Source organism: Bos indicus x Bos taurus, chromosome 22 (assembly GCF_003369695.1).
Source record: "Bos indicus x Bos taurus breed Angus x Brahman F1 hybrid chromosome 22, Bos_hybrid_MaternalHap_v2.0, whole genome shotgun sequence".
Lineage (NCBI taxonomy): Eukaryota > Metazoa > Chordata > Mammalia > Artiodactyla > Bovidae > Bos > Bos indicus x Bos taurus.
The window spans coordinates 10363587-10383858 of record NC_040097.1 but is presented as its reverse complement, the minus strand read 5'-3'; the positions used below and the strand labels follow the sequence as shown (position 1 = coordinate 10383858).

The 20272-nt window shown below is 55.3% G+C and overlaps 2 protein-coding genes across 3 annotated transcripts in view; both read left to right on the top strand.

Annotated features, from left to right (window-relative positions):
- The window catches only part of TRAIP (TRAF interacting protein), a 23051-nt gene extending 11535 nt beyond the window's left edge, over positions 1 to 11516 (top strand). The window contains exons 6-16 of one of the 2 annotated variants that reach the window (XM_027522367.1): positions 128 to 222; positions 649 to 762; positions 1515 to 1602; positions 2341 to 2430; positions 2908 to 2996; positions 5414 to 5569; positions 5781 to 5829; positions 6100 to 6249; positions 6355 to 6405; positions 6613 to 6746; positions 11430 to 11516. In XM_027522367.1, the coding sequence (XP_027378168.1) occupies positions 128 to 222; positions 649 to 762; positions 1515 to 1602; positions 2341 to 2430; positions 2908 to 2996; positions 5414 to 5569; positions 5781 to 5829; positions 6100 to 6249; positions 6355 to 6405; positions 6613 to 6741 (1011 nt within the window). In that variant the 3' untranslated portion in view covers positions 6742 to 6746; positions 11430 to 11516. Of the gene's footprint in view, positions 1 to 127; positions 223 to 648; positions 763 to 1514; positions 1603 to 2340; positions 2431 to 2907; positions 2997 to 5413; positions 5570 to 5780; positions 5830 to 6099; positions 6250 to 6354; positions 6406 to 6612; positions 7262 to 11429 lie in introns of those variants that run through there. The other variant, XM_027522368.1, reaches the window with a different exon arrangement.
- Positions 11126 to 20272, top strand: UBA7 (ubiquitin like modifier activating enzyme 7). The gene is made up of 24 exons (XM_027522351.1): positions 11126 to 11345; positions 11430 to 11598; positions 11706 to 11840; positions 11950 to 12056; positions 12375 to 12465; positions 12556 to 12691; positions 13092 to 13189; positions 13274 to 13417; positions 14068 to 14250; positions 14432 to 14539; positions 14697 to 14777; positions 14859 to 15014; positions 15110 to 15275; positions 15354 to 15556; positions 15653 to 15717; positions 15809 to 15992; positions 16069 to 16143; positions 16397 to 16571; positions 17085 to 17158; positions 17427 to 17519; positions 17612 to 17803; positions 19347 to 19439; positions 19505 to 19605; positions 20062 to 20272. The coding sequence occupies exons 1-24, from the start codon at positions 11149 to 11151 to the stop codon at positions 20171 to 20173; spliced, it is 3138 nt and encodes a 1045-aa protein (XP_027378152.1). The 5' UTR covers positions 11126 to 11148; the 3' UTR covers positions 20174 to 20272.

Genomic DNA, 20272 nt, shown 5'->3' with positions numbered 1-20272 from the left:
GCTAGAGCACACGCTTATCAGCATTTTCAAAAGCAGACAGTTCTAGGGTGGAGTTCTCCCGGCGATTTTAGCCTTGGCCCCTGGAACCTCCAAGCAACAGACATGTGGGGGTGCGTTTGCTCTTCAGAAGCAGATGAAGTACTTGGAGCAGCAGCAGGATGAGGCCAAGCAAGCACGAGAGGAGGCTCGCCGACTCCGGAGCAAGATGAAGAACATGGAGCGGTGAGCTTAGAGCGGGGGCCTACCCTGTGCCCTTGCACCCCCGGGGCACAGCTCTCAGGGCTGCAGCAGGGGTGGCTCAGCTCAGTGGCTCAGCTCCCCGTAGGCCACGGGGGGCTCAGGCCTTACTCAGCCTCTGCGGGCTCCTCTGCTTTCCATGGGAAACCTGGCCGGCTTTTGTTCTAAGAACCTCTCCCTGGGCATCCCTGACCTGAGACCCTCTGTCAACAACCCCTTCTCCCTCAGCAGCATCCCTACAGCTGTGCTGAGCTCTGCGATGGGGCCTTTCTTTGGGCAGAGCTGCCTGCTAAAGCATCCTAGCAGCTCAGGCTGTCTCCATAGCAACGGCAGCAAAGGGAGGCAGAGCTGCACTGGGTACCTACCCATCAGCCTCCAGATTTTAAATGCCGTGGGCTGGGTGTTTTTCAGAATCGAGCTCCTACTCCGGAGCCAGCGGCCTGAGGTGGAGGAGATGATCCGAGACATGGGTGTAGGACAGTCCGCGGTGGAGCAGTTGGCTGTATACTGCGTGTCCCTCAAGAAGTGTGTACTCTGGCCCCTGTATCCAAGCTGAGTCGTGGCCCCCAAGCCATGCCCCTCCTTGTGTTGCCCATTTCTTGTGAAGCAGAGCAGGCAGAGTGATGAGCAGGCTCTGGAGCCCTGCTGCCTTTGTTTGAACCACATCCCACCTCTTACTGTGTGGCCAGGAGCCAGTTTCTTAACGTCTCTGATCCTTAGCTTCCTGAACAGATAATAATAACCTGCCTCACAGAATTATTGAGAGAATTGCATGTGAATTATAAGTGTTATTTCTAAGGAGGTTAGGGTTAGCACAGCTCGCCATGCTCCAGTTTGATATCTGGAGCCTGTTCCCCATTAGCATGCGGTTACTGACCCCGCCTGGCTTGCATCAGAAACTTAGCTCAGGTGTTCACTCCCCTGGGTGTGGGATTGGAGAAAAGGGGCCACTTGGCTGACAGGTATGAAGGATCCCCAATGCCTCGTGTGCAGCCAGGTGGTATAGGGGGCCTCCTAGTGGGGTCAGGGTTTCCTGCACACCCTCTCAAATTTCCAGTGCCTCCAAGTAGGCAGGAAACAGAGATTCACTAGCCCTTCTAGCATTTGGGGTGCTCAACCCCCTGCAGTGCCAGCTGGTCCCTGCTAGGCTCCGGTGTCAGAGTTGGAATGAGAAGGGCTGGGGGCTTGGGCTGGGCTTTGTGTTTGCTTGGTGCTGTGACTCAGTCTGACCAGGGGGTGTCCCAGGCTGACATCTCTTTTCCGTGGTCCCTTCATAGAGAGTACGAGAATCTAAAAGAGGCACGGAAGGCCTCAGGGGAGCTAGCTGACAAACTGAAGAAGGACTTGCTTTCTTCCAGAAGCAAGGTAACTTAATGGGGAGCCGAGCGCCAGGGGAGAGGTGGCTGTCCTTCTGTCATGCGTGTGAGTCTCTCCTAGGCCAGGCCCTGGGGCTGTGGGATGACTCCTGGCTTCTGGTCCTCACTAGGCACTGACTCTGGCTTGTGTGGCTTGTCTGCTTAGGGTGGCAGGTCATGCAACTGTCGCCCCAACAGCTGCACACTTCTGTTCCCCATACCTCTCAGCTGGCTGGGGCACACAGGTCCCAAATGTGATGGCTTCAGAGGCCTGTTTTTTGTTCCAGGCCTAGAGTAGGAGGCCTCTTGTTCTTTTCTTTGTGGTTTGTTTATTTATTTATTGTGCGTGTGTGTGTGTTTTGCCATTTGGCTTATTCCCCTTGTTCCTCTGTTCCCTGGCCAGGGATTGAACCTGGGCCGTGGCAGTGAAAACCCAGAATTCTTACCACTAGACCACCAGGGGACTGACTCCCTGTAGAAGGCCTCTTGAAACCTGAATCAGTCAACACAGCTGCTTTTATTTCTGGGCATGGTGCATGTCAGGGTAGGGATGTAGGGAGGAGCCCTGGACTGCTCCAGATGAACACTGCCAGACTAAGACAAAGGTCCAGCCCCGTGGAGCTCGGGTCTTCCCTGTGTCCCCCGCTCCTCCTGGGTCTGGGCTCCCATGAGCTAGGGTAGCAGCAGGCAGGGACAGGGCATACAGCCACCCCTGTGTTCGTCCTTCGCTCCTTACACTTTCTTGCAGTTGCAGACAGTCTGCTCTGAACTGGACCAGGCCAAGTTGGAGCTGAAGTCGTCTCAGAAGGACTTACAGAGTGCTGACAAGGAAATTGCGGTGAGAAACATCTATGAGCAGATGGGAAGGAAGGGTGGTTTATGTGCCCTCCAAGACGTGGGCTGGGTGAGTTCTGCCCACAAACCCTGCATCAGTCAGTGGTTGCAGCTCTGGACTCCCTGTATCCTCCTGGTTCGGGGTCAGGACAAGAATCTTGGCCTTTGATCTGGAGCCTGGGCTCCTTAGCAGAGGACAGAGAGCACAGGGGTCTTGCTCACAGTCTGTCCTATACCTGTATCCTTGAGGTCACCAGAGGAGGGGGGTTCACCGGAGGAGGAGGAGGTCACCAGAGGAGGTCACCGCCAGAGGGGTTCTGAGGTCAGGTGGTCCTGGCCTCCTGAGCCTGATATTTGACCTTCAGGCCTTGTTCTGGTCCCAGTGGGCTTGCCTTTCATGCGTACTGCTCACGTCCGTGGCGGTCACTCTGGACTTGGTGCCTCAGCCTTTCTTTCACACTCTTCTCTTTCCTTCCTGAAGAGCCTGAAAAAAAAGCTGACGATACTGCAGGAAACCCTGAAGCTGCCACCAGGAGACAGTGAAACTATCAACCGCCTCGTTTTAGAGAGGTTCGTTGACCCTCTGGGGTGGAACAGGGACTCCAAGCTGGAGGAGCTCCCTGGTAAGGGTGTCTTCACCCTTTCTGGCTTTGTGGGGGTTAGGTGGCCCAGGTCGGTCTGAAGGTTGTGGACCTCCTGGCCTGAGTGACAGCCAAGACTGAGCTGAAAAGCAGCTTTGAGGCAGGCCCTGGGCTTTGACAAAGAGAGGCCAGAAAGGACTTAGGGATGGTCAGAGAAAGGGGAGGAGCATCCTGTGTATGGAGCAGCTCACCTAATATATCCGCCTGCCGCAGGTTCTGAAACAAACATGAAACCACCCACCAAAAGAACTCTCCTCTGGTCCTAGCACCAGCACACTAAAGCTGCCAGCAGAGGGAGCCAAGAGGCCGAGGGATGGGTGTCCCTGCCTGGGTGGCCGCCTGGAAGCAGACAGGCTGAGAGGGTCCTCAGGCCTGGCTGGCCCGCTGGTGGTCTGGACAGAAAACACAGCCCAGCGACCCAGCTGCTTTTATTCGAGCTGGTTTTCAATGTTGGAAAATCACTATGCTCCCTCTTCCGCGCATCCACTCGTTTGCTCAGAGCCTGCCCATCTAACTTAGGAGCTGCCTCCCTGACCCCTTCCCTTTCTACCACCTCTGTGTGAAGCTTGGAACCCATCCTCTACTCCTCCCATCTGTCCAGCATAGCAACTCCTGGGCATCCTGCCACTCTCTTGTGAAACACCTCCCAGGACCCTCTGCACTCAGCCCTCATGGAGCTGGCCTTGTGGGCGGGGTGGACCTTCAGGCTTCAGGCCAATCACACTGCCCCTCACAGCAGGACACCCCTTGCCTTACTGCTCCGTGTCCCCCTGCTTTGTGTCCCCCTGCTCTGTGTCCTGCTCCGTGTCCCCCTGCTTTGTGTCCCCCTGCTCTGTGTCCTGCTCCATGTACCCCTGCTTTGTGTCCCCCTGCTCCGTGTCCTGCTCCGTGTCCCCCGCTCCATGTCCCCCTGCTCCATGTCCCCCTACTCCGTCCTGCTCCATGTCCCCCTGCTCCATGTCCTGCTCCATGTCCCCCTGCTCTGTGTCCCCCTCTCCGTGTCCTGCTCCATGTCCACCTGCTTTGTGTCCCCCGCTCTATGTCCCCCTACTCCGTGTCCTGCTCTGTGTCCCCCCTGCTCCGTGTCCTGCTCTGTGTCCCCCCTGCTCCGTGTCCTGCTCCGTGTCCCCCTGCTCTGTGTCCTGCTCTGTGTCTTCCTGCTCTGTGTCCTGCTCCGTGTCCCTCTGCTCCGTGTCCTGCTCCGTGTCCCTCTGCTCCGTGTCCTGCTCCGTGTTCCCCTGCTCTGTGTCCTGCTCTGTGTCTTCCTGCTCTGTATCCCCCTGCTCTGTGTCCCGCTGCTCCATGTCCTGCTCCGTGTCCCCCTGCTCCGTGTCCCACTGCTCCATGTCCTGTTCTGTGTCCCCCTGCTCCGTGTCTCCCTGCTCCGTGTCCTGCTCCATGTTCCCCTGCTCTGTGTCCTGCTCTGTGTCTTCCTGCTCCGTGTCCCCCTGCTCTGTGTCCCGCTGCTCCATGTCCTGCTCTGTGTCCCCCTGCTCTGTGTCCCGCTGCTCCATGTCCTGCTCCGTGTCCCCCTGCTCCATGTCCTGTTCCGTGTCCCCCTGCTCCATGTCCCCCTGCTCTGTGTGCCCCTGCTCTGTCCTGCTCTGTGTCCCCCGGCTCTTCTCCACACTGAAGGGTCCACTGTCCTCTGTACTCCCTTCCCTAGTCTCCTCGGCAGAAATGAGCTTACTGTCTTCTGCACAGGTACTGCTTCATATTCAGATGCCACTGGGTTGCCAGGGGCCACAGAGATGCTCTGGAGGCTTGTGTATACCCTGGTTCCTCCAGGATGTACACACCCAGCTGTGGCACGTGAGATCTTCCCTGACCAGCCATCGAACCCTCATTCCCTTCATTGTACAGCGAATTCCCAAACACCAGGCCACCAGGGAAGTCTCTAGGAACACTACTTGAATGTATGTCTCATATTCAAGCTCTGAAATTGCCAGCCCCTAGGGGAGTTGTTTGGACAGTCTCTAATACTGTCTACTGGCCATGATAAGTAGCACTGGAAGGAACATTCATCTGCTTCAGTCTGTGGTCAGCTCTCTGACAGGATCCTTGCATGCACTCTGAGAAATGCGGCTTCTTGAACAAAACGTTTTTCATTTGTGTATTTGGGTTTTCTGTGGGTTTCTGCTTGCTTCCTTGCATGTCTTCCAGACTTCTACTGTGTGAAGGATCAAGCCAAGGACTAATCTCTTTTTTCTGGAGAGATTAGGGTTTCCTTGAAGAATGGCTCTAAACCAGGTGTGAGCTCCAGGCCCCTGGAGCTGATCCATCTCTAATGCTTGAGGGGCTATTGCCGCTGTGATCTTGAGTAACCAAACTGTCTCTGCCTTACAGCCCAGCTCCTATGGAGATGGTGAGCCTGAAGCTTCGCCGGCCAGCCTTTGGTGATGATATTGACCTCAATGCCACCTTTAATGTGGACACTCCCCCAACCCAGCCCTCCAGCACCCAGTATGGCCTTGCCAAGAGGCTCTTCCCTGAGAAGGCACAGTAAGTGGTAGTCCCCGGCCCTTCCACAGCCTGAAGGGAGGATGGCTAAGAGATCTCTGCAGGTCCTGGGCTAACAGCTCTGAGTGGCTGACGGGGCACTGAGGGTTTGGACATGAATCTGGTCCCAGCACCTCTTCTTCCCTCTCCTGAGTACTCACTCTATACAAAGCCTTTCTCTTGCTTGTCTCATTAATCCTCACATCTCTCACAGTTCTCCTGTTCAGGACGTTCCCAAGAAGATGCCCAAAGGCCCCAGGCAGGTAAGGCCCCTGAAGAAGTTCAGGCAGTCACCCTCCATCCTTGGGCAGGACTGAGTATGAAGCTGGTCTTCTGAGAGGTCAGGGTCTTGCCAGAGCCCTCTCACTCCTGGAGGACTGAAGCACTCTGGAGCCACCCTGGGAACCCTACTGCCTGTCCTTCCTGCCTCCGGATGAGGCACCAGAGATCCTGATCCTGTTCCCACATGCCTCCCACCCTCCTCTTTGCTGCCACCTGGCTCATCGAGCCTGGCTCTGGGGTCCCCTCTGCAGGAGTCCCAGCTCTCGCTGGGGGGCCAGCGCTGTCTAGGGGAGCCTGATGAGGAGCTGGCTAGCGCGTTCCCCGTCTTCATCCGGAATGCTGTCCTGGGCCAGAAACAGACCAAGAGGGTCAGGGCAGAGCCCTGCCGCAGCACAGATGCAGTGAGTGCGGTTTCCCACAAGGGAAAAGTATCTGCCTTCTTGCAGGTGGAGCTGGGTGGCCCTAGCCCATTAGGCCAGCCCACTCACCTCTTCCTTCTGCTTTAGGTAAGGATTGGCTTCGATGGACTTGGAGGCCGAACCAAATTCATCCAGCCTGTATCCTTATTTTGTGGTGTTGGGCTGAGCTAAACTATGGTGCCCATATCATCCCTCACCTGTACCCCCAGACCCCAGCTTACTGGTGGCTGCGGCGCTAGGTGGGCAGAGCCAGACCTTGCCCTGTGTAGCAGCCCTGCCCACCCCCAAGGCTGAGCCCTGCGTTCCAGTCCTCTCTGTAGGCCTCTTCCTTGACATTTCCTTCAGACCGACACAACTATGATCCGCCCACTGCCGGTTAAACCAAAGCCCAAGGCCAGGGCTAGGCAGAAACTGGGGGCCAGGACAGCGCCCACCCCCTCCCAGGCCACGCTGGACAATTTCCTGTGGCAGTGAAAACAGTGAGTCTCATCAGTGGCCAGATGCATGCCTCTGACTTAGGCCGAGGACTGGTGACTGGCTTGGCAGAGGGTTTGGCAGGCATGGCCCCTCTTCTAGGACCAGCCATGTGGACAAGGATAAATAAGAAGATGGGGGTGAAAGTGGGGCCCAGAAACCTACTTTTCCTGCACACACCCTGCCCCACCTCCATCATACTGGGTCTCCCTGTGGGGGCTGACGTGATCAGCTCAGTGTTCCTTCCAGCAGGGCTTGCCCCTTGTTCCAGACTTCCGTTTATAGCCATGATCAGATGTGACTGGGCTACTTCTGGTCCTCAGACCAGGGTCTTTTGTTGACTGTAAGCACCAGTCTTGAGGCTTCTCAGGCTGCCTCGGCCCGCCCAGGCTTCTGCCTGCCTCTGACTTGCTGTTGGCATGGCCTGGGCCAGGCAGGGCAGGGGATGGGCAATGGTGGTAGGGAGAGGAGGGGGGAAATTTCTATGTGAAATAAAAAAGATGCAGTCTTTTTCTTCCTGGCTCTGGGAGGGTAAATTTGCACTCACTTCGAAAAACTGACTTGCATGATTTTCTAAAGGGGGGGACCTTCACCTAGACCCAGACCCAGAAATTCCACCCTTAGGCATGTGCCCTCTCAAAGAGCACAGGGAGACACTAACAAGAGCGATTTATCACCTAGCTTTGTCCACAGTCTGTAACCTGGGCACAGTGCAAGGCCATAAGCAGGAAAGCAAATGGGTGAACCAGGGTCTAGACACAGGGAACTCACAGCAAGCACAAGTGACCTGTGACGACAACCCCTTCTTCACCTTTCAACTCCACCAGCCAAGTTGCTAGTCTCCGCGGTTTGGCTTCAAGAGCACTTTCTTCCGGAAGACTTCTCTTTTAAGTCCTAACTTGGGTGAGGACTTGGGCTTCCCTAGTGGCTCAGCTGGTAAAGCATCTGCCTTGCAGGGCAGGAGACCCAGGTTCAATCCCTGGGTCAGGAAGATCCCTGGAGAAGGAAATGGCAGCCCACTCTAGTATCCTTGCCTGGAAAATCCCATGGACAGAGGAGTCTGGTGGGCTACAGTCCATGGGGTTGTAAAGAGTATCTGAGCATGTTAGGTGAGGACCCCTAAACTTCCCTTTCTCATTACTGGGTGAGTGTTCGCCTGTTTCTGCACATTTCAGCATGAACCTGGCATAAGAGAGATTGCTTCAGACTGAGAGTGCCCGTCTGCTCCCCTGCAGGTGCGTGGCAGCCTGGGGCTTCTTGGGGGGAAGTGATGCTCTTGATTATGGGAGTTGGACTCCTTTGGTGCTGCCTCGAGCCAAGGATGGTTAGGGAGTGGAAGTGCAGCATCAAATTAAGTGCAGTGGCTGGCTAATAGCTTTCTTATAGATCAGTAATCATAGAATTAAAAACCGAGAAACAAAAGAAAAAATAATAATATTAAAAACCCAGCAAAACCCAGCACCAAGAAAGAAGAAGAAAGGAAACAAAATATTTAGGTATAAATCTAACAAAATATGTACAAGATCTCTGTGAAGGTAAACTACAAAGCTCTAGGTCTATACATACAATGGAAGATTATTTAGGCTTTAAAAAAAAAATTCTGAAACATGCTACAGTGTAAGTGAATCTTGAAGACACTAAGCTACGTGAAATAATCCAGGGGCAATTCCATGTATATGCGATACCAAGAGTAGTCAGATTCACAGAGACAGAAGGTAGCATGGTTATTGCCAAGAATGGGAAGGAGGGAATGGAAAGTTATTGTCAAATGGGTTGTGAGTTCCAGTTTGAGAAGCTGAAATTCTGGACATGAATGGTGGTGTTGGTACAACAACATGCTTGTCTGTAATGCTACTGAACTGTGTATTTTAAAACATTAAATTTCATCTTATGTTTATTTTCTTACAATAAAAAAAAGGACCAAAATTCTGGTACATGCTACAACCTGGATGAATGTTGTAAAGATAGGCTAAGTGAAAGAAACCAGACACAAAAGGGCACATATTTTATGATTCCACCTATATTCATTATCTTCAGTAGGCAGAGTCGTGGAGACAAAGTGCAATAGAAGGTCCTAGGAAACGGGATGGAAGATTGATGAATTATTTTTTAATGGGTGCAGTGTTTCTCCTTGGGCTAAAATTGTGGAAATAGTGGTGTGGTTACACAACACTGTGAAGGTACTTCACGCCACTGAATTGTACATATTTAAAAATGATTCAAACCAGGTGGTCCAGTGGGTAATACTCCGTGCTCCCACTGTAGAGGGCATGGGTCCGATCCCTGGTCAGGGAACTAAGTTCTTGCATGCCACGTGGTGCGGCCAAAATATAAACAAAATTAAACATTAAAAATGAAAATGGTTAAAACCACAATTTTAAAATCCATCTATTTTAATGAGTGAAAAAAAATCAAGACTGGATATTGAATGTCATCAAATGTCTTTTGGTATCTACTGAAGACACCAGTTACTTCAGAATCTGGCCCTGGTTTCTGTACCTAGTACATATAACACATCCAATAAAGGTTTATTGAATGAAAGAAGACCCAGAATTGCCTACCACTTTACACCCACTAGGATGGGTATAATTTGAAAAAAAAGGAAAAACCAGTTGGACCATGTTGTGGAGAAGTTAAAAACTTACATACACTGCTGGTACAAAATAGTTGTTGGTCTGTCAAAAACTTAAACATAGAATTGCCATTTGACCCAACAATGCTGCTGCTGCTAAGTCACTTCAGTCGTGTCCGACTCTGTGTGACCCCACGGACGGCAGCCCACCAGGCTCCCCTGTCCCTGGGATTCTCCAGGCAAGAACACTGGAGTGGGTTGCCATTTCCTACTCCTAGGTACATACCCAAAGAAATAGAAAACAGGTGCTCAAATACTTGTTCAAGAATGATCATGTAGCACTATTCATAATATTCAAAAAGTGTTAACAATTCAAATGTCAACCGGTGACTGGATATGTCTTCCCTGGAGGCTCAGCTGGTAAAGAATCCGCCTGCCATGCGGGAGACCTAGGGTTGATCCCCGGGTTGGGAAGATCCCCTGGAGAAGGAAACGGCTACCCATGCCAGTATTCTGGCCTGGAGAATTCCATTGACTGTATATAGGGTTGCTGAGTAACAAATTGTGATACGTGCCTCTCAGAATATTATTCAGCCACAAAATGGAATGATGTCCTGAGACATGATACAATTTGGATTACCCTCAAAAAGATTATAAGTGAAAACAGATACCAAAGGTCACATTTTGTATGATTCCTTTTATATAAAATATACAGAACAGGCAAATCCCTAGTGACAGAAAGCATGTATGTTTGCCAGGCGATAGAATGGGGTTGTGTAGCAAGTATCCAAGGTAGTTGTGTCTTTCGGTGGGTGATGAGGTTTTAAAAGTAGAGAGAGATGCTGATTGCACAACATTGTCAATACACTAAATCCCACTAAATTGTATACTTTAAAATTGTATACTTTAAAATGGTTATTTTAAACCATTTTATGGTTTATGATGTATAGGTTTTACCTTAATTTTTTTAAAAAAAGAATTTTTGATAGCACTTGGTTTATTGTGGAGTTTTGTGGGGAACTGTGGTCCATCCTCTAGAGGACTGGCCCTGGGTTCCTAAGAAGGCAGAAGGAGTGTGGGGAAGGTAGCCCCTCTTTTCTATTTTTTGCAACTTCCTCTGAATCTGTAATTATTTTAAAATATAAAGGACACATGATCATAGCTGCTCCTAGTCTTCCACTCAGGGCTGGCACTCAGAGACTGACATCGCTCTTTGAGTCCTGGAACGCATCACTGAGAGATCCTAACTGGCCTCCTGGGGCTGCCAACTGTCCCGGCTGTGCACTGTGGGCAGAGGGGAATCCCTGGTCCCGGAGGAGATGACTCCAGGACACGCAGGCACTCCCAACAGTGCTAGGCTGCACCCCAAGTCTGGGGTGAGCCCTGGATGTGGGCAGCGTAGCCCATGAGCTCTCTCAGCCTCTGGGATGGGGCTGGCTCTGCCCTCTAGGGTCTCTAAGTCTCTGTGTGTGGATAGGAGGCTAGGTGAGTCCTCAGGACAAGGGCATCCCCACCAGTCCTCTGGGCACGAAGCCCACCAGTCCTGTGGGCATGAAGCCCATTCAGACAGGGACCCCTGAAGAGGATAGGAGCTTGCAGTTCGGGACATCTAGGGAGCTACAGGAGACCACAGGGATCCCTCCCATGGCCCTGCCCTCTTTCTTCCTTAAGAGAAATACCTGCTTTCCCAGAGAGAAACGGATCCAGGAATTCTCTCCCCACTTGCCAGTGCCTTAGGGCTGCCAGAAGTCTTTGCCAAGCCAGGCTGTGCAGGACAGGCTGGAGGCAGGACTACGAGCCCGTTCAGTTTCACTTTCACTTTCGCTTTACCCGAAATGACAGAGGAACCAGGAAGAAAGCTGCCAGCTGCATTTTCGTTTCTGAGCCTTAGCTCCTGTTTGCACTGGCCACTGCTGGGCACTGGCTCCTGCTGGCATTGCCTCCTGTCTACAAGCCCTGCAGCCCCGGGCCTCAGGATGGATACCCTGGAGACCTCCAAGTTGCTGGATAAGGAGCTATACTCACGGCAGCTGTGAGGCTCAAGGAGGGGAGGAGAGCAGGGTAGCCTTCTAACCCCGGATTTCCAATTGCCTGCCCTCTTTCTTCCCACCCACAGGTATGTGCTGGGCTTGCCCGCCATGCAGAGAATTCAGGGAGCCAAGGTGCTGCTGTCTGGCCTGCAGGGCCTGGGGGCTGAGGTGGCCAAAAACTTGGTCCTGATGGGCGTGGGCAGCCTCACTCTCCATGATCCCCACCCTACTTGCTGGTCTGACCTGGCTGCCCAGGTGAGGCTCCTGGGGGGCGGGGGGGAGAGCTTTGGGTTTCCAGACCAGGGTGGGGGTGGGGCCCAAGAGAAAACTCCTTGCTAAAGTCAGTCTGGGCATCTCTTTAGTTTCTGCTCTCAGAGCAGGACTTGGGAAGGAGCAGAGCTGAGGCCTCTCAAAAACTTCTGGCTGAGCTCAATGGAGCCGTTCAGGTGTCCGTCTACACAGGCGACATCACCAAGGACCTGCTGCTGGATTTCCAGGTGCCCTCCCAGCCCTACTTTCCAGGCCAACCTCCCCCACCCCCAACCCTTAGCAGCAGAGTGGGCTCGAAGTGGTTCTGGCCCTACTGATCTCATGACGTCCACTCAGGTGGTGGTGCTGACCGCCTCGAGGCTGGAGGAGCAGCTGAGAGTTGGCACCTTGTGCCACGAGCATGGAGTCTGCTTCCTGGTGGCAGACACCCGAGGCCTTGTGGGGTGAGATGGCTCGCCCAGCCTGCCACATCACAGGCAGCGAGCGATCCCAGTTCCAGGCTTGCTCCAGAGCTCCTCCACCCAACCCCAGGGCTGTTCCCCACTTTCCCTTCTTGATCACAGTCCCCAGTCCCATTCGTCTGCTTCCTCTACCTCAGCCTCCAGACTTGTTCAGTACATCTTTCAACCTCCAGTTTCCAAGCCTCTCCCAGCACTTTTTCCCCAATTCCTCAGGGCTTGCCCTAGTGCCTGTTGCCCTTCACCACAACCGTGGCGGTTAAACACTGAGTCAGCTCAGTGACCCCTGCCACCCCACCACAGGCAGTTGTTCTGTGACTTTGGTGAGAACTTCACTGTGCAGGACCCCACAGAGGCAGAACCCCTGACGGCCAACATCCAGCATATCTCCCAGGTGGGTGCTGGGGTAGGGGGCACTACCCCTACTGAGGATCCTGTGAAAGGCAGGGCTAGGCCCCCCTGAGCAGGCCGCCTCTCATCACAGGGCTCCCCTGGCATTCTCACTCTGAGAGAAGAGGCTGGTACCCACCACTTCCACACAGGGGATTGGGTGACTTTCTCAGGCATTGAGGGCATGGTGGAGCTCAACGGCTGTGATCCTCGGCCTCTCCATGTGCGGGGTAAGTCAACCCCACTCCAGGCTCAGCACCCAGGCTCCTGTGGGGGTGGACACAGCCTGGTTTTTGGAGATAAGGTCTCTCTCTACCTTCCTCAGGGCAGAGCCACATTGAGAATTTTGTTTTGTTTTAATCATTTATTTGGCTGCCTCGGGTCTTAGTGGCAGCGTGTGGGGTCTTCCATGGCTCTAGCTGTGGCCTACGGGCTTAGTTGCTCCATGGCATTTGGGATCTTATTTCCTGACCAGGGATTGAATCTACGTCCCCTGCATCACAATGCGGATTCTTAACTAACTGGACCACCAGGGAAATCCCACCTTGAGAATGCTGAGGCAAGACAGGATGGGCTGTGGGGAGCTACTCAGGTTCAGAAGTCATGCTGACTAGGCTCAATCTTCCCCAGAGGACGGGACCTTGGAGATTGGCGACACAACAGCTTTCTCTTGTTACTTACGTGGCGGGGCTGTCACTGAGGTCAAGAGAGCCAAGACTGTCAGCCACGTGAGTGCAAGGTCATCTGGGGTTGGGTGCCTCGAGGGGCCCACAGTGTTCTGGACCTGACCCTAAACTGAATGCCCTCTGCAGGAACCCCTGGACACAGCCCTCCTTCAACCCCGTGTGGTGGCCCAGAGTGCCCAGAAAGTTCGTGCCCGCTGCCTGCATCAGTCCTTCCGCGCACTGCACAAGTTCCAGCAGCTCCATGGCCGCCCTCCCAAGCCTTGGGATCCTGTGAGTGGCCCCGATGCCCCTCTCCCTAGCCTCTGTCTTAATGGGGCCTCACCTACCAGGAGGTGACTGACTATCTTACGGATCCAAGTTTGAATCCAGAAGCAGTGTCCCACTCATATAAAGAAGATAGGATGGGCTGCAGGGAGCTGATAAATAAACACTTATCTCTAGACCAGCTGTTCTAAGTTGCTCAGTCGTGTCTGACTCTTTGTGACCCCATGGACTGTAGCCCGCCAGGCTCCTCTGTCCATAGGGATTCTCCGGGCCAGAATCCTGGAGTGCGTTGCCATGCCGTCCTTCAGGGGATCTTCCCAACCCAGGGATCAAACCCAGGTCTCCTGTGTTTCAGGCAGATTCTTTACCATCTGAGCCAGCAGGGAAGCCCAGACCAGAGGCTGAGTTCATGAAGGGGCCAAGCACAAAGCCTGGGGACTCATGCCACTCCCCACCCTTCAGATCTGGTCTGGCAGCTGCTCCCAGGTTTGGGGAGCCTCCAGGGCTATTGTTTGGCACCAGGCATTGTCTAGTGGGGCCTTCCCACTCAGGCTTCTGCTTCCTCTTCTGTGGAACAGCGGGGATGGCTGCCTGAAGGATTCAAATGTGGGGTGGAGCTCAGGCTGGGTCTGCTTTAACAGAATTCTACCCACTAGGTTGATGCAGAGATGGTGGTGGACCTGGCCCAGGCCATGGGACCACTGAAGGGGACAGAAGGAGAGCCTCTGGAAGAGCAGCTGGATGAGGCTCTGGTGCGGACAGTTGCCCTGAGCAGTGCTGGTGGCTTGAGCCCCATGGCAGCCGTGCTGGGTGCAGTGGCTGCCCAAGAAGTGCTGAAGGTGGGCACAGGCAGAGACAGGGCGGGGCTGGGAAGGGTGCAGAGGTCACTGTGGATGCCACAGGGTGCCCAACACTGGACAGCAGCCTTAGGAGCTTCACCAACCTGGGTGCAGCCCACAGCCAGGATCTCAGGGGATTAGGAGGTGCCAAGAGTCCCTGGACTAAAGCTCTGACTTACAGGCGATCTCTGGCAAGTTTATGCCCCTGGACCAGTGGCTGTACTTCGATGCTCTGGATTGCCTTCCAGAAGATGGGGACCCCTTTCCCAACCCTGAGGACTGTGCACCGGTGAGAACCCGCGGTAGGGATGCAAGCCTTAGCTAAACTCAGGACGCAGGGAGAAACTTGAAGAATGGTCCTGAGGTCCTGACCTGGAAAACTGGAAGTGAGAGGGAGACCCAGCACAGGCCAGCGGGCGTCACCAAGCCCTGTCTGTGTTCCCTAGAGACGCTGCCGCTATGATGGGCAAACCGCAGTGTTCGGGACCAATTTTCAGGAGAAGCTGAGCCACCAGCACTACCTCCTGGTGAGCGACGTGGTGAGGTCGGGAGTGTGCGGAGGGGTGAGGCCTGGCGCTCTGGCTAAGTTTGCTCTTGTCTGCCGGCAGGTGGGTGCTGGCGCTGTTGGCTGCGAGCTGCTCAAAAGCTTTGCCCTGATGGGCCTGGGGGCCGGGGACGGTGGAGGCGTGACTGTTGCCGACATGGACCATGTGGAGCTCTCCAACCTCAGCCGGCAATTCCTCTTCAGGTCCCAGGACATTCATGTGAGTGCCGACCCTTCCCCACACCCACGTCCTGGACTGTCCTCCCACAGTACCCCCCTCCCCCCACTCCCAACATCTTCATGCTTTCTTCTCAGAGGCAAAAGGCAGAGGTGGCTGCAGAGGCCACTCGCCGCCTGAATGCAGACTTGCAGGTTACCCCACTCAACCTCCAGCTGGATCCCACTACAGAGGACATCTTTGGGGATGACTTCTTCTCTGGTGTGAATGGCGTGGCTGCTGCCCTGGACACTTTTGAGGCCCGTGAGTGCCCAGCCTCGGAACTCACTCTTGTCTGAGGCTGTGCCAGCCCCACTTCTGACCCTTTGCCTCCCTTGCCAGGGGACTACGTAGCTGCTCGCTGCACCCATTTTCTGAAACCACTGCTGGAGGCGGGCACCATGGGCACCCGGGGCAGCGCTAGCGTGTTCATACCGCACGTGACTGAGAACTACAAAGCCCCCTCTGATGCAGCTTCTGAAGATGCCCCCGACCCTGTCTGCACCGTGCGGTACATTCCTGCCACAACCGAGCACACCGTGCAGGTGGGAGGCACCCCAAGACGCCTACCTGCCTGGCTCAGTCCTCTGCCCCAGACCCATTTCCTAACTGCCACCTCATGGCTGCTCCCTCCTCCACAGTGGGCCAAGGGTGAATTTGACGACCTTTTCTGTGAGTCTGCCAAGACCATCAACAGCCACCCACAGTAAGACCCCCGACAAGGGCGAATGGGAGTCCAGGGTCCCTAAGACCAGGAGCCTCAGGGCTTAGCCTCAAGCTTTCCCAACCGTCCACAGGGCACTCTCGTCTCCAGAAGACTTGGTTAAGTCACAGAAGCAGCCCCTGCTGCAGACAATGCGGGGTGTCCTGACAGAGCGTCCGCAGACCTGGCAAGACTGCGTGCTGTGGGCCTTTGGCCACTGGCAGCTCCGCTTCCATTATGGCATCACACAGCTGCTGAGGACCTACCCACCTGACAAAGTGGGTGGCTGGGGGTCAGGAGGCTGAGGGCTTGGGGGCAACTGGACTGAGCCCAGCAGCCTCTGTGTTTCCCTAGGTGCAGGAGGATGGAACTCCATTCTGGTCGGGTCCCAAACAGTGTCCCCAGCCCTTGAAGTTTGATGCCAGCCAAGTGAGTGGGGTCCCTTGGCAGCCCTGAGATGGAAATGTGGCCCCTCAGGGCAGAGGTGGGCACCTCTGTGTTTTGTAGTGATGCCGAGACGCTGAGAGGGAGACAGCCACGTCTGTGCACATGTGGGTGTCCACATGGGAGGCGGAGGCAGGCCCTCCAACAGATCTTCAAGTGGGCGGTGGCCCCTGCCCCACGCACCCACACACGCTCACTCAGGCCCATGCAGCTGCCCCTGCTCTGGGTCTCATTGCAGGATATGCACCTCCTTTACGTGCTGGCAGCTGCCAACTTGTATGCCCAGATGCATGGGCTGCCTGGCTCACAAGACCAGACTGCGCTCAGGGGACTACTGAATTTGCTGCCACTGCCTGACCCCCAGAACTTGGACCGCATTTTTGCTAGTGAGCTGGAGCTGGATTCGCCTTCTGGTGAGTTTGGTGAGGTCCCCAGCCCTGACCCCTCTATGCTGCCACCCAAAGGCCTGAGCTTCCTCAGCCTGTGCTGCAGAAAGAAGATGGGTCTGGGGGCCCTGAAGCCAAGTCACAACCTATTAAGCCCTCTCACCTTGCTTCTCTCTAGCCTTGGATTCATCCCCTGGTCCTGGAGTAGGTCCTCTCCCTCCTATTTACCATCCTCCCCACCCATTCCCTTGGCCAACTCTCAGCAAAGGAAAAAAACCCGCAAACCACTGGGCCCTGGGGAGCAACTAGCTGTGGCTCCCCAGATGAGGACAGGGTCACCTAGGTGTGCATGTGTGTGTGCGGGCATACATACGTGAGGGCTAGGGCTGCCAGAGAAGAGATTGCACCATCCATCAAGGGGTCTCCCTGCAAGTGGTAAGTGACAGACTTGGCAGGGACCAAGGACAGGCAGGCAGGCTCAAGAAGAGTACAGGACTTGGGGGCTAAGGACTGTTTCAACCCTCCTCCTTCTCCCAACAGGCTGTAAGCAGCTGCATGAAGACCTGAAGACCTGGAGCAAGGGTCCTCCCCTTAAACCCTTGACATTTGAGAAGGTCGGAGCCCAAGTGGGAGTGAAGGGCTGGGCCAGAGAGGTTGATGGGGAAGGTCAAGAGCTAAGTAGGTAGCTTTGAAGTCCCTGGGCCTGAGTTTTCCTCCCTGAAGGAGCCCTGAATCACCTCAGCTTCCCTGAGCCTCCGTCTCCTTACCTGTTAAGTGGGGTGATGTGAGCCTCCACCCCACAGAATCGTGTGAAGACCTGTGCAGTGGCACAGGTTCGGGGGACTGGGACAGTGTTCACACGACTGTGCTTGGGTCTCATAGGACAATGACAGCAACTTCCACGTGGATTTTGTGGTGGCAGCGGCCAGCCTGAGAGCTCAGAACTATGGGATCCCAGTGGCCAGCCACGCTGAGGTAACCTGCCCCTTGGGGCTCAGGCCTGGAGGTGGTGGGTCAAACCCTAGCCTTAGGCCTTGGGCCCAGATCAGATCTCTTGTCCTTGGCAGACCAAGCGAATTGTGGGCCGGATTATCCCAGCCGTTGTCACCACTACAGCGGCCGTGGCTGGCCTGGTGGGCCTGGAGCTGTACAAGGTGGTGGGTGGACCACGGCCCCGCCATGCCTTTCGCCACAGCTATCTGCACCTGGCTGAAAACTACTTTAGCCGCTGGGTACCTAAGGCCCCAGACATCCAGAAGGTGAGCCCTGGACACCCCATCTGTACCAGACCTGAGTTTTCCCTGCACCTACCCAAACAGGCCCTACTCCAGCTTTAGGCCCTCGTGGGACGCAGACTCTGGGGGAGTCCTCAAGACTTCCTTCAGCTGCCTCCCTGCTGTACAGCCAGGCTGGGACCTGTCAGACACAGGAAGCAGCCGTCAGCCACCCCCAACCCCCAACCCTCCGGGTCTGGGGGAGCTGCAGCTTTAACTCATTAGTGGAGCCAGACATCCATCCCCCACCATCCCCGCCTTCCCTGAGGGGGAGGGGGGACTAGGGCCCAAGCCCTAAACAGAGCCTAACGTCAGGCTGCCAGGCAGGGGGATCCTCGCCCGCCCCCCTCAACTGAGTTAAAGGGCATTGAACTCACCAGCATGGGTGTGGGGGTGTGCAACCCTGTCACAGGGTGTGAGGGCACCCGGGTCTGGGCATCCCTGGCCCCATGGTGTGTGGCCATGGAGGAAGCATGCTTGCACATCTGTGTGCCAGAGGAGACTGCAGGGCCCTTTCATGATGTGGGCCTGCATGGTTTTGCCTGTGAGTACACGTGTGGGCTTGTGTGCATATGTGTTCCTTCAAGAGTTGGGCTGTGAATGCCCCAGCTGTGTACCCAGGCTCTGCAAAAGTTGGCATTTCCTTGGGGACACAGGAGAGGGTCTGGAGAGAATTCTCTCACCAGGGCAGAGGGGAGAGGTCATGGGCCGGCACTGGGCTTAGGCTGAGCAGCCCTGGGGGTCCCTCAGGGCACAGCACACAGAGCCCCTTTGTGAGGGCCCCTCCTCTAGCTAGAACACAAGCTGCCTTTGTCCATGGAGGAGGGGGAAGGGAGGGGAAGGGTCCCCCACATCACTTCTGGTCCTGTCTCAGCTTGACCTCGCTGTTTTCTGGGGAGCTGGCAGAACCCCTCTAGTCTTGGTCCCTGGCTGCCTGCCACCCTTATGCCCTCAGCTCTGGGTACCAGAACCCCAAGACTCAAGAAACAAGGAACAAAGGGACAGGAAGAGAGTCCTCTGTGGACTGTGTTCCCGCTGGAGTCACTGTGCCCCTCACCCATGTGTCTATGAGAAAGTCCAAGGCCCTGGTGGTAAAGAATTAGGGGACCGGATGTACACGCCCCCCCACCCTCTCTTCCAGCCTTGCATTTGAGGAACAGGCAGCTTTATCAGAGATTGCAGCAGCCCTGCTCCTGCTTCCTCGCTTCCTCAGGAAGCATTGCCCCCCCCTCCAACACACACACACACACACACACACACACACACACAATCAGCCTGTGTGATAGATCGCCTGTTTCCCTGTGCAGGGGGCCCCATAGCCCCATTTCCTGTCCCAGCACAGGCAGGGAGGGTGTTGAGATTCTGGGCCTAGATCCCACGTTTCATCCCCACCCCCTGGCTTCTGCTTCCTGCCTCTAGTCCAGCTCCTCCCCTAGGAAAGGGGCCATAAGCTATTGGCAACTGGGGCAGGGAGAGGGTGTGTGTGTGTGTAAGAAGCTTCTCACTCCTCCTCACTGCCACCCCCCAGTTCCATCACCTGAAGTGGACCTGCTGGGACCGCCTGGAAGTGCCTGCTGGGCAGCCTGAGAGGACCCTGGAGTCGTTGCTGGCCCACATCCAGGTGTGCCCCAGTTCTGCCCTGCTCCCAGGCCTGTTCCCGCTGGCCCCTGACCCATATCTCTCTAGGAGCTACAAGGACTGAGGGTGACGATGCTCCTGCACGGGTCGGCCCTGCTCTACTCAGCAGGATGGTCTGAGGAAAAACAGACCCAGCACCTGTCCCGCAGGTGAGCCCACACCTGGCTTTAACAAGGCCTTGGAGGTTGGAGGTGAGGGATGTGCAGCTTCTCCTCTTCCCAACCCCATTTGGGCCCCTCACACCTTCCTGAAGTTTTCTTTTGCCAAATGGAGCCAGCAAACGGGCTGGGGGTGGGGGGAGGGCCAGGAGCCCTCTAGGAGGGGCCTCTAGGAGCTGCCTGCTTGGCCAGCCCCACCAGCTCCTCCACACCCTCCTCAGCTCCCCTTTCACGGCCCACTCCCAGGGGACTCACAGCTTCCTGCCTCCTGCTCGCCCCGCCAGCCGCTCCTAAAATAGTTTTCAGATGTTTCCTGTCTTGGGCTGCTCCTGCTCCTGGCTTGGGCTCCTTATGGCCCCCAGCACCCTGGAGCCCATGCCAGGACACTCTCTGCCTGTTACCGCTCACCTACCCAATCTCCCCACCCCTCTCCCCCCACACCACCAGGGTGACAGATCTGGTGAAGAAGGTGCCTGGGCAGCGGGTGCTGGTATTGGAACTTGGCTACGAGGGTGAGGAGGATGACACTAACTTTCCACGCTTGCACTACAAGCTGTGACAAGGCAGCAGCCCCACCACCCAGCTCCATCAGGCCCTGCGTCCCGAGCCCTGCATCCCAAGCCCACAGCAGACACTCAATAAATACTTGTTGAAGGAA